Source organism: Salmo salar, chromosome 01 (genome assembly GCF_965601325.2).
Source record: "Salmo salar chromosome 01, fSalSal1, whole genome shotgun sequence".
Classification (NCBI taxonomy): Eukaryota; Metazoa; Chordata; class Actinopteri; order Salmoniformes; family Salmonidae; genus Salmo; species Salmo salar.
In genome coordinates, this window is record NC_138291.1 from 142,499,362 (window position 1) to 142,510,839 (window position 11,478).

Genomic DNA, 11,478 nt, shown 5'->3' on the forward strand with positions numbered 1-11,478 from the left:
GGTCCTTTGCTGTTGTTCTGGGATTGATTTGCACTTTTCGCACCAAAGTACGTTCATCTCTAGGAGACAAAACGCGTCTCCTTCCTGAGCGGTATGACGGCTGCGTGGTCCCATGGTATTTATACTTGCGTACTATTGTTTGTACAGATGAACGTGGTACCTTCAGGCGTTTGGAAATTGCTCCTAAGGATGAACCAGACTTGTGGAGGTCTTACATTTATTTTATGAGGTCTTGGCTGATTTCTTTTGATTTTCCCATAATGTCAAGCAAAGAGGCACTGAGTTTGAAGGTAGGCCTTGAAATACATCCACAGGTACACCTCCAATTTGCTCAAATGATGTCAATTAGCCTATCAGAAGCTTCTAAAGCCATGACATCGTTTTCTGGAATTGTCCAAGCTGTTTAAAGGCACATTCAACTTAGTGAAAGGAAAATTCTGACCCACTGGAATTGTGATATAGTAAATTATAAGTGAAATAATCTGTCTGTAAACAATTGTTGGAAAAATTACTTGAGTCATGCACAAAGTAGATGTCCTAACCGACTTGCCAAAACTATAGTTTGTTAACAAGACATTTATGGAGTGGTTGAAAAACAAGTTTTAATGATTCCAACCTAAGTGTATGTAAACTTCCGACTTCAAATGTAGATGGAGTAGTGTAAGATGAAAGATGGTATCTTATGGCATATACTGTATGTAACCACTTCCCAATGAGTTAGTGGTGTAACAGACAGGCAGAGGAAGAGACAATTACACCTCTGGACTATCATACTAAGACCACTTAATAGAAATGTGAATACCATAAACAAAAAAAAATTCTACACGGCAGTGGTCACAGTGGCCATACAGGGTAAATGGAGATATTTAGTTTTGACGTTTACTTACCTGGCCACTGACTAAGATCAGTAAATGGTGGATGATGTGATATAATTTATTAGTCAAGTTTCTTATCTGCTTCTTCCAGAGACACACCCATTATTGTATAGAAAGCGTCCCACATTTCACAGCTGCCATTTCCCAGAACCCTTTGAACAATGCCGCATTGTCAGGCGATAAAGTTCACCATGTGCTCGTAAACATCCAAACCAGGAGAGAGGTTGTTAATCCATTAAAGAAGAGTACTGCAGGCTACTTAAGGCTTCTACGTTTCTATTATTCTGTCAGGTGTATGGTCTGTATTGTTTGAAACTTTGTTGTGTTTACAAATAACAAATGTAATCTGTGATAACAAAATGAATAAATGGGAGTTCCATGTCCAAACAAGTGAAACAAATCCTGTACAGTTCAGGTACTGTACTACAGTAAGTCTTAAAACATTCTATTGACTTGTTGGGATTGAACAGTATTACAACGTGGCTCTGCTGTAATCCTGAGAGCCCAGCCATGGAGCAGTCCTCAGTCACATGACCCTTCCCATGTGGCTGCTGGATTCCTATCGTTCTGTGATCACATACTTACACTAGGCCAGGGGAAACTATTTATAGACAGGGTGAAACCAGAGGTCTATCCAACAGCATACTTTGTTCTGCTCTGCCTAGTTTTAGTTGGCATGGGAGGGAACTTGCCAACTGGGCCGGCCGAAACTTCAGAGGACTTAGAAACCCTTCCAGACACAGCAGGGTTCTTATCTGATATCTTTATCAGCTGAGTGACAGTAGAAAAGTGGTGAGAACTGGGCCAGTCAGGCAGAGAAAAGACATAGTAGCAGCACAACAGCACCTACACAAAGGAAGGTGCAATCAAGTCGGAGGGATGGTACCGTATTACACTAGGGTGTCGGGACCAGGGTTAAGGAGGAAGAAACTCTACTGAGGCACATAATGGGATATACAGAACTTTAGGTCACAGGCTTGTTGTTCAAAGCTCCTTTGACTATTAAAAAAATCATCATCATTAACTCACACACATTGACTTAGAACGATATTAGTCAAAGTCTCCCAAAATAACATGATAAAATAACATATCTGCACAAATAAATGTTTTAATGAAAATGTTAAACTTTTGCATAGCTGAAGAAGCGAAGGGCTGCATACACGATGTGAAACTCTGGGATGCTGAGAAACCCCAAAATCTTCTTCAACAGTGGACTACTTTACAGCTGCACAAATTAACACACAGGCAGGGTTGTTCTGGTAGCAAGGAGACTACATGTCTCGAAATATAAAGATCAAATGGGCTCACTACAAGTTATCGTTGTAGCCTTCTCACCCAAATTTGGGCACCCTCCAACTTAAGTCAGTAACATCAACCCTGGCCCATAGAAGGAGTCTCTTTACATTGATTACATGTAACAATATACAGTATGTATATACATCAAACAGTTGCTGGAAACTATTAGAGCTTAATAACAATATTAACATCATTATAATAGCATGTGTTGAAGGAATGTCAAATGGACCACAATGTACAGTGTGTTACATAAGGTGACATCAGGGTCGGCAGGTAGCCTAGCAGTTAAGAGCGTTAGGCCAGTAACCAAAAGGCCACTGGTTCAAATCCCCGAGCCAACTAGGTGAAAAATCTGCAGATATGCTCTTGAGCAAGGCACTTAACCCTAATTGCTCCAGGGTTTCTGTCAATAATGGTGGATCCCTGGCTGTGACCCCACTCTCAGTTGGAGTGGGATATGCAAAATAAAAGTCCAATACACATGTGTATAATACACACTATACATGTGTAAAATAGAGCAAATGTAAGCACCCACCTATTTATTATATTGATAATTTACCTACATTAGACATAGTATAATCTGTCCCACATACATGGCATGAGTCATCATTATAACACGCCACATCTGCGAGTAAGCATACCTGGGCTTTCAGCTTGAATACATGTTAATCATTAAATCTATGCCCAAATAAGAGGTGGTTACAGTCCATAAAAAGGCCTACTCCTTCAGAGCTCAGTGTCCATGATACATAAACTAAAAAAAGGTTTAACTCTAACTTATTGTGATTTGATGACCATGCACATTTTGTTTGCATAAATGAGTCTATAAGGGCAACTTCATCACATTATCACATTTACAGAACGCACAGGGAGATACTGGTTTAGTTGATCCATCTCTGTGGATTCATGGTGACCATAACAGTCTCTCTTGTATTGTACTATATTTCTGCACAGAACAGAGTCCATACTGTCCATATTGTAGACTATGGTCGGCAGTGAAAAGCAGCTGGAGAGTACAGGCTTGTATATCTCCTCAGTGACGTTAAAGCACCCTCTCTTTCCAACATTCACTCATAACCAAGGCCATCATCCCGTCCGGCAGGAGATTACCATTTATAGACCCCGTCGTCGCTGGAAGATAAAAGCGACAGTTGTTACTATAGAAGTGAAATTTGTTTTTGCCACACAATTACAGAGCAGCGTTTGTATAAGCACTGAATAAGCAGTTAAAAGAGAGATGGATAGCATGTTTAAAATGACCCCAGATTCCTTGTCAGACCCAGCCTCTGAACACCACTTTAACAGCTCCACATCCATCATTATGCCCGAGGCTTGTTAGGTCCATGTGTGTTCATATTACCTTTTGTAGGGGCAGGCAGCCAGGCAGGCATAGTGAGGAACCAGCTGCACGTCTGCTTTGATCTGACTGTTACAGCCAAATTCAGATACTAAGTCACCCTGCAACCGGCCTGGCCCACACAGAAAATGGGCTATATAGGGTGTGGAAACATTGTGTAATGCTCTCCCTCTCTGTCTAACGCTCTCTCTCTCTCTGTCTGTGTAATATGTATCAATGTGTTCAAGGATGGGCTTAGACAGTGCCAAGCACCAGGCTTTATTCCCATTCAGGGCCTCCCTTCAGATGTGAGCTGAATTAGAATGTGATGCTTGGCTTGATCCAACTGGGGAATATCACCTTCCAACAGCAACAAGAGGGGTCTAGTCAGTTTTTGAATTGTCTTTTACAATACCACTGGAATCAGAACAGCCGGAGACGCTGTGTGTCTTGGCACAACAAGAGAACAAACTAAGGATAATAAAGGGGCATCAAAGGTGAGAAGAAACGTCCAAGGTGTCTTGGACACTCAAGACATGCAGTACATACCGCATCATATTGCATTGATGTCTGAGGTTTCTACTGAATCTGATGAAGCTCCATGTGTTCCATTTGTGTTCATCATGATCATATTGAGCTTCTCTGTTCCATTCCTCGTCTCCTCTTTCCTTCTCCTCTTCCGCCTGCAAAGTTTATGTCGACTGAGACAGAAAAAGGAATATTAGAAAGTAACCCATTCCAATTTGTGATGACATCATTTACTAGTTATGTTCTTTGAGAATGGTTTCATCAGTCTTGTCTGACATGAGCTATTCACCAAAACATTCTCGCAGTATCACAGAGTTTAGTTATGTAAGGTATTTTTTTTTAGCACACAAGACTCTTTTGTTAAACTGATACAACACGTGGCACTCTGTCTCTCTTTTGGGTAAAAATGAGAGGGGAGAGCAGGGCAGATACATACAGCTTGATGAAAACCAAAGGTAACATGGCCACAAGCGTTTCATTAAAACTTGGCCATTCATGGGATACACAGAGATTCCTTACGTCCCATCCCAGGGCTAGTATGACAGGCTGTGAGGTGATGAAGGTGTATGTCCACCTTTCCCGCTCTCTCACGCACGCACACATACTCCCACGGACAGGAAGGTTGTAACATAAAGTAAATCTGGCTGTTTGCTACTTAAAGAATGTGTGTTTTACTCACTGTGCACAGATGCAGATGAATATGATGAGCAGTATGAGGAAGACCAACGCTGCTATCACACAGGCTATGATGATCTGCCTCTGGTCTCCTATACGCCAGGCCAAATCAACATACTCACACCTGGACCCAATGTACCCTTTTTCACATCTGAGACAGAGCAAACACACAATTCCCCTGCTGTGATTAAAATGTGCTCAACAAGTTTGTTTATTGTTCCTATTTCTTGTCGCCCGAAAGAAAAACAAAGAAATAACTTGAAGCACCTGGGCTATGAGAAAACAAGCAGATGCTGGTCTGTCAGATCAGCTATTCTAGCTGTCCCAAATGAACTGGTCTCGCTGACTGTGATTCTGAGATGCTTGACGAAATGCAGTCAGACCATATGAAACCAGTCATATATCTGCCTTGTTGTTTTAGTTTAAGTGCATGTGTTCTGTGCAGGGTCACAGTAAACAAGGTCAGTACATTCAGTAGGGTCAACGAGGGATTTCAGTGTTACTTGTCATACATGAAAGTAAAAACAAAACATCGTTATCATGAACATGAACTTCATACTTGTAATAATAATGGGCAATAATTCTGCTACAGTTATCAAAATATATACAAATGAAACATGTTTTCACTGCAGTGAATGTTGAGTACGCAGCATGTTCTTGGCTTGAGACCGTCTGCCTTGGACATGTACAGATAAATGATTGGGGCCCACAGTAAGGGTCGGGTGAGTTGATTTACCTGCATGAAGGAGTGTCATGTTCCTTCACAAAGCGGCACGACCCATGGATACAGTAATTCCTGAACTCCTTTGGACATTTGGTGAAATGGCCGCTCCATTTGGCTTGAGTTGCAGTTTCTATTGAGTCTATGGCAAGCGCAAAGAGACAAATACAGGGGAAAGGGGGATTATAAAGTAACTATTTTGATATATAATATCCTTCTTACAAAAAGATTGCATTGAGAAGGTGATGTAGAATAAGATATACGTTTGAAGTGAGAGCCCCCTTTCAAACTTGTCATGAGGCTCCTGTCTTCCCTTAGTAACCTGACTCAGGGGGGCCAGTATGACCTGTCATATAAATAGGCTTCTGGCATCATGATCTGAGGAAGGACTAGAAACTGAACTGACCACTGGGGCAAGACTGGTGTAATTGAGGATAATAATGTGTCAATTACAGATTTATAACTAATGAAATTCTGTCAAAGTAAAAAGCAACTGATATCCTCCTCAGCCTAATTTGATAGTTGTGTAGAAATACACACACAGAACATTCTGACCACTGTAGTAAAGAGAATGGAAGCCTTCTTTCACTATTTTATTCTCCTCTATTCCCTTCCAGTGAGTCATTGGTTGGGTAAAAGAATAATGAGGCTTAGTTAACATCACAGAGAGGGAGAAAGCCCTAATTGTAGTGTGAAACATGAGAGCATGCCTTTAAAATGACCTAAATATTGAATAAGTGGGGATCTGGTTACAAAGGAACAGCAGGTGTAAATTGATCTAGGTATTTAACTGAGTAGCTGTATTTGCAGCCAGTCATCACGCCATCTTTCCCAGGAATAAGTAAGTAGCTGGGAAATGCTGCTGTTGTTTGATCAACTGATTTCCCGAGTGGCGCAGCGGTCTAAGGCATTGTATCTCAGTGCTAGAGGTTTCACTACAGACCCTGGTTCGATTCCAGGCTGTATCACAACCGGCTGTGATTGGGAGTCCCATAGGGCGGCGCACAATTGGCCCAGTGTCGTCCGGGTTAGGGTTTGGCCGGGGTAGACTGTCATTGTAAACAATATTTTTTTCTTGACTGACTTGCCTAGTTAAATAAAGGTTAAATACAAAACATTTAACAAATGTAAACTGAACATAAGAAGAATAGTACATTGCAGAGAGGTAATCAGGAAGTACCCCCACCTCCCCCTAATAAAATAAACTTCACTGCGTCACTCCATGTGGGTAAATACAATAGTACGATCAGTAGTTGATTAGACCTCTTAGTTGTGAGGATTATCATCAAACAGCAATTGACAAATCCTGAATAGTGGAGGTGTCACGCCCTGACCAGTAAAAGGGTTATTTGTTATTATAGTTTGGTCAGGACGTGGCAGGGGGTATTTGTTTTATATGGTTTTGAGTGTGTGTTTATGTAGAGGGGCGTTTGATTTATGTATTCCGGGGTTTTTGGTCATTGTTCTATGTTTGTATATTTCTATGTCTATTCTAGGGTGTTTAGATCTAGGTTTAGGTAATTGGGATTGGGGCCTTCAATTGGAGGCAGCTGGTTATCGTTGCCTCTGATTGAAGGTCCTATATTTAGGAGTATGTTTGTTATGGGTATTGTGGGAGGTTGTTCTTTGCACTGCTGTATTTAGCTTGCAAGACTGTTAGTTCGTTTATTGTTTTGTTTATTTAGTGTTCACAAATAAATTTAAGATGAGCACTCGACCCGCTGCGCATTGGTCCACCTACTACGACGAACGTGACAGAACCTCCCACCTCCAACGGACCAAGCAGCGGAGAAAGGAGCAGCAGGTGGACTATCGGGAGTTTTGGACATGGGAGGAAATTCTGGATGGGGCTGGACCATGGCACCAGGCTGGGGAATACCGTCGCCCACCGGAGGAGATAGAGGCAGCCAAGGCAGAGCGGCGCCGGTATGAGGCTATATATGCGCCGATAAGGAAGCAGGAGAGGCAGCCCCCCTCTCCTTTTGGGGGGGGGGGGCACACAGGTAGTTTGGCTTGGGCAGGCAGTAGACCTGAGCCAATTATCCGTGATTATTATGGGGAACAGAGGATCAGAGGAGCACCGTACTATGCGGAAGTACGCACGATCTCGCCTATGCGCACGAACAGTCTGGTGAAAATGATTCCAGCCCCTCGCAAGTACCATGCTCGAGTGAGCACTCAGGCCGTAGGGGTTGTATGCTCCAGACCGCCAGTAAGGCTTCACGGGCCCAGTGTATCCTGTTCCCGCTCCTCGCACTAGCCCTGAGGTGCGTGTCTCCAATCTGGTACCGCCAGTACCAGCACCATGCACCATGCTTCCAGTGCGTCAGCCCAGTCCAGTACGTCCTGTTCCCGCTCCTCGCACTAGCCTTGGGGTGCGTGTGTCCAGTCTGATACCTCCAGTACCAGCCCCATGCACCAGGCTTCCAGTGCGTCAGCCCAGTCCAGTACGTCCTGTTCCCGCTCCTCGCACTAGCCTTGGGGTGCGTGTGTCCAGTCTGATACCTCCAGTACCAGCCCCATGCACCAGGCTTCCAGTGCGTCAGCCCAGTCCAGTACGTCCTGTTCCTGCTCCTCGCACTAGCCTTGGGGTGCGTGTGTCCAGTCTGATACCTCCAGTACCAGCCCCATGCACCAGGCTTCCAGTGCGTCAGCCCAGTCCAGTACGTCCTGTTCCTGCTCCTCACACTAGCCTTGGGGTGCGTGTGTCCAGTCTGATACCTCCAGTACCAGCCCCATGCACCAGGCTTCCAGTGCGTCAGCCCAGTCCAGTACGTCCTGTTCCCGCTCCTCGCACTAGCCTTGGGGTGCGTGTGTCCAGTCTGATACCTCCAGTACCAGCCCCATGCACCAGGCTTCCAGTGCGTCAGCCCAGTCCAGTACGTCCTGTTCCCGCTCCTCGCACTAGCCTTGGGGTGCGTGTGTCCAGTCTGATACCTCCAGTACCAGCCCCACGCACCAGGCTTCAAGTGCGTCAGCCCAGTCCCGAGCTTCCGACGACAGTGCCTCGTCCAGAGCTTCCGGCAACAGTGCCTCGTCCAGAGCTTCCGGCAACAGTGCCTCGTCCAGAGCTTCCGGCAACAGTGCCTCGTCCAGAGCTTCCGGCAACAGTGCCTCGTCTAGAGCTTCCGGCGACAGTGCCCCGTATAGAGACGGCCCACTGTCCAGAACCAAGAGAGACGGCCCACTGTCCGGAACCAAGAGAGACGGCCCTACAGTCCGGAACCGAGTGAGTCGCCCTACAGTCCGGAACCGAGTGAGTCGCCCTACAGTCCGGAACCGAGTGAGTCGCCCTACAGTCCGGAGCTCCCAGAGTCGCTCTACAGTTCGGAGCTCCCAGAGTCGCCCTACAGTCCGAAGCTCCCAGAGTACAGTCCAGGGTCTACAGTGACATGCTTCAGGCCGAGGTATTCAGTAGGGGTGGACTGGTCAGTAGGAGGTTTGGGGAGGAGGGGTGTAGCACGGGCGACAGCCACCCTCCCTTCCCTCCCTTTAGTTTAGGGGTTTAATTTTTGTAGATATTTTTTGTTGTTTGGTGCATCCGGGGTCTGCACCTTTGGGGTGGGTACTGTCACGTCCTGACTAGTAAAAGGGTTATTTGTTATTATAGTTTGGTCAGAATGTGGCAGGGAGTATTTGTTTTATATGGTTTTGAGTGTGTGCTTATGTAGAGGGGCGTTTGATTTATGTATTCCGGGGTTGTTGGTCATTGTTCTATGTTTGTATATTTCTATGTCTATTCTAGGGTGTTTAGATCTAGGTTTAGGTGATTGGAGCCTTCAACTGGAGGCAGCTGGTTATCGTTGCCTCTGATTGAAGGTCCTATATTTAGGAGTATGTTTGTTATGGGTATTGTGGGAGGTTGTTCTTTGCACTGCTGTATTTAGCCTGCAAGACTTAGTTCGTTTCTTGTTTTGTTTATTTAGTGTTCACAAATAAGGTTAAGATGAGCTGCGCCTTGGTCCACTTACTACGATGAACGTGACAGGAGGCCCTAACTGAGGCTGCTTCAATTGACACCTGATTTACATTTACATTTTACATTTTAGTCATTTAGCAGACGCTCTTATCCAGAGCGACTTACATTTCATTTCATACATTTTTTTTTTTTTTTTTTTTTCCCCCGTACTGGCCCCCCGTGGGAATCGAACCCACAACCCTGGCGTTGCAAACACCATGCGTTGCAAACACCATGCTCTACCAACTGAGCTACAGGGAAGGCCGACCTGATGTCAGCCTGCCGTCTATTGAGTGCACATCTAATTAGCAGTGAGGAACCGAACCCAGTGCACATACAAAGCTGGTGCTACATTTCACAATACCTCTCACAGGAAAGGTAATGACTGCATGGTCACTGGTGGCAAGAAGGCTTTAATTTGCACTATGGTCTCTGTTGGGGCTGGTACATGACACCTCCTCCTGATACTAAAGGGCTGGGTGGAGAAGCATTTGATATTCCAACTGTTTGAATGACGCACTCCTGGAGTATGTCCTTCAATTTAATGACAGAGCAGGAATACTTAGTATAACAATGTTTTTCAAGGGCACTTAGTCTCTTTACAAACTTACCGTGTATGTAATCACAAACGCATTCATTTTCTAATCCAACAGGTTGCTTCTAAACCTGAGTAATTCAAATACGTTAACACATGTGCATGTCAGATGGTAAGAAACACTTTTATGTACGCCTTCTTCAAACAAACTATTATGGCATGATTATCCCTCCATAAGTTTATGTTTCTCTGGGGGGGAAACAATATACCTGTGAAGTTGTTTGTGTTGCCTTGGTGATGGCGGGACACAGTCTTGCTGGCCGTCTCCTCAGTTGCATTCCATTCAGCCAGAGAGCATTTGCATAGGGCCAAAGCTACAACCAGAAAACAAACAGAGCTGGTCGCACAATGCCCAAACACCAAGTCAAATCCATACAATTAAATTGTTTTTGAATCTGAAAGTTAAGGACAGAGCAAAGATTGTGGAACTTAATGTTTGACAGTAATTTGACAGTAATACCCCCAGCTTGGGTTTCTGGGAATCCCAACACTGTGATAACTTTACTAAAGATAGTCTTACATTCAATCCAACAACACTGTTAGTGTTTCACAAAATCCAGCCATGATACAAATGTGGGTAATGGAATAAAGCTACTGTATCTATGAAGCAAACAGATGTGGTTATTGATAGTCTATGTTATTGGTTTGGATATTGTTGGCATGTGCATTGGGGAACTATATTTGCTAATAGAGGGCTATGGAGGGGTGGATCATTTGTTGATCATCTGTCACACCAGCATGCTAATTGCTGCTGTCAATCACTGTATAGACAGACACATAAGATTATATTTTAGTCATTTAGCAGACGCTAGCAGAGCGACTTACTGTAGTGAGTGCATACATTTTCATATTTTCTTTATACTAGTCCCCCGTGGGAATGCCACCTATAACCCTGGCGTTGCAAAAGCTATGCTCTGTCAACTGAGCTACACGGGACTACATTATATTTACCAAAGTTATAGTTTGAATAAACGAAAACTAGTGAAGTAATATAAGAAATAAAATTGTAATAATAACTGAAAGATAAATAAAGGAAATACAATCTTGAGATTGATGTTGTAAAACAGTACTAAGTCAGTTATTAACCAGATTATAGGCAATTATATTCAGTTACAATGAGTAAATAAAGTTAGTGTGAGGTTGAAGAGTTATTCAACTGGTGCACAGAACGGTGCCTCTTACCTGTGGCTATTCCGACATACAGTTTGTATGCCTTTGCCATGTCCGTCAGCAACGAATATACTTTTCCGGGTGGATAAATGGGTAAACGTAGATTTCGTTTCTTCTATAAAATCCGGTCAAAAAGTTCACTATATCCTCGGTTTAGTAGGATACCCTGCTTCCCGACTCACGTGTGGTGAGTAATGTGGTTCCTTCATGCGTGATCGCGTACGGGTGAATGAACTACACCGGCAAGAGATACTGCGCAGGCTAGAGGTTTGAATGGGTGAAATGGAACCTGAACCTAATAGTGCCACGCCCACCTAATCATGT

The 11,478-nt window shown here is 44.1% G+C and overlaps 1 protein-coding gene across 1 annotated transcript; it reads right to left on the reverse strand.

The window, feature by feature from the left end:
* Positions 1 to 2,945: 2,945 nt before the first annotated feature.
* btc (betacellulin, epidermal growth factor family member) lies at positions 2,946 to 11,449 on the reverse strand. The gene is made up of 6 exons (XM_014129342.3): positions 11,167 to 11,449; positions 10,194 to 10,298; positions 5,447 to 5,573; positions 4,715 to 4,861; positions 4,057 to 4,208; positions 2,946 to 3,302 (listed from the first exon to the last, which is right to left on the reverse strand). Exons 1-5 carry the CDS (start codon positions 11,204 to 11,206, stop codon positions 4,061 to 4,063), a joined length of 567 nt encoding a protein of 188 aa, XP_013984817.1. The 5' UTR covers positions 11,207 to 11,449; the 3' UTR covers positions 2,946 to 3,302; positions 4,057 to 4,060.
* Between the last annotated feature and the right edge of the window lie 29 nt (positions 11,450 to 11,478).

Bases quoted from the DNA above. Each gene is read 5' to 3' on its own strand.
- btc (XM_014129342.3), bottom strand. From the start codon at position 11,206: ATGGCAAAGGCATACAAACTGTATGTCGGAATAGCCACAG. The intron at 5,574-10,193 runs GTATATTGTTTC...CGCTTGCCATAG, and splicing joins CAACACAAACAACTTCACAG to ACTCAATAGAAACTGCAACT. The intron at 4,862-5,446 runs GTAAATCAACTC...GCTCTGTCTCAG, and splicing joins CATGACACTCCTTCATGCAG to ATGTGAAAAAGGGTACATTG.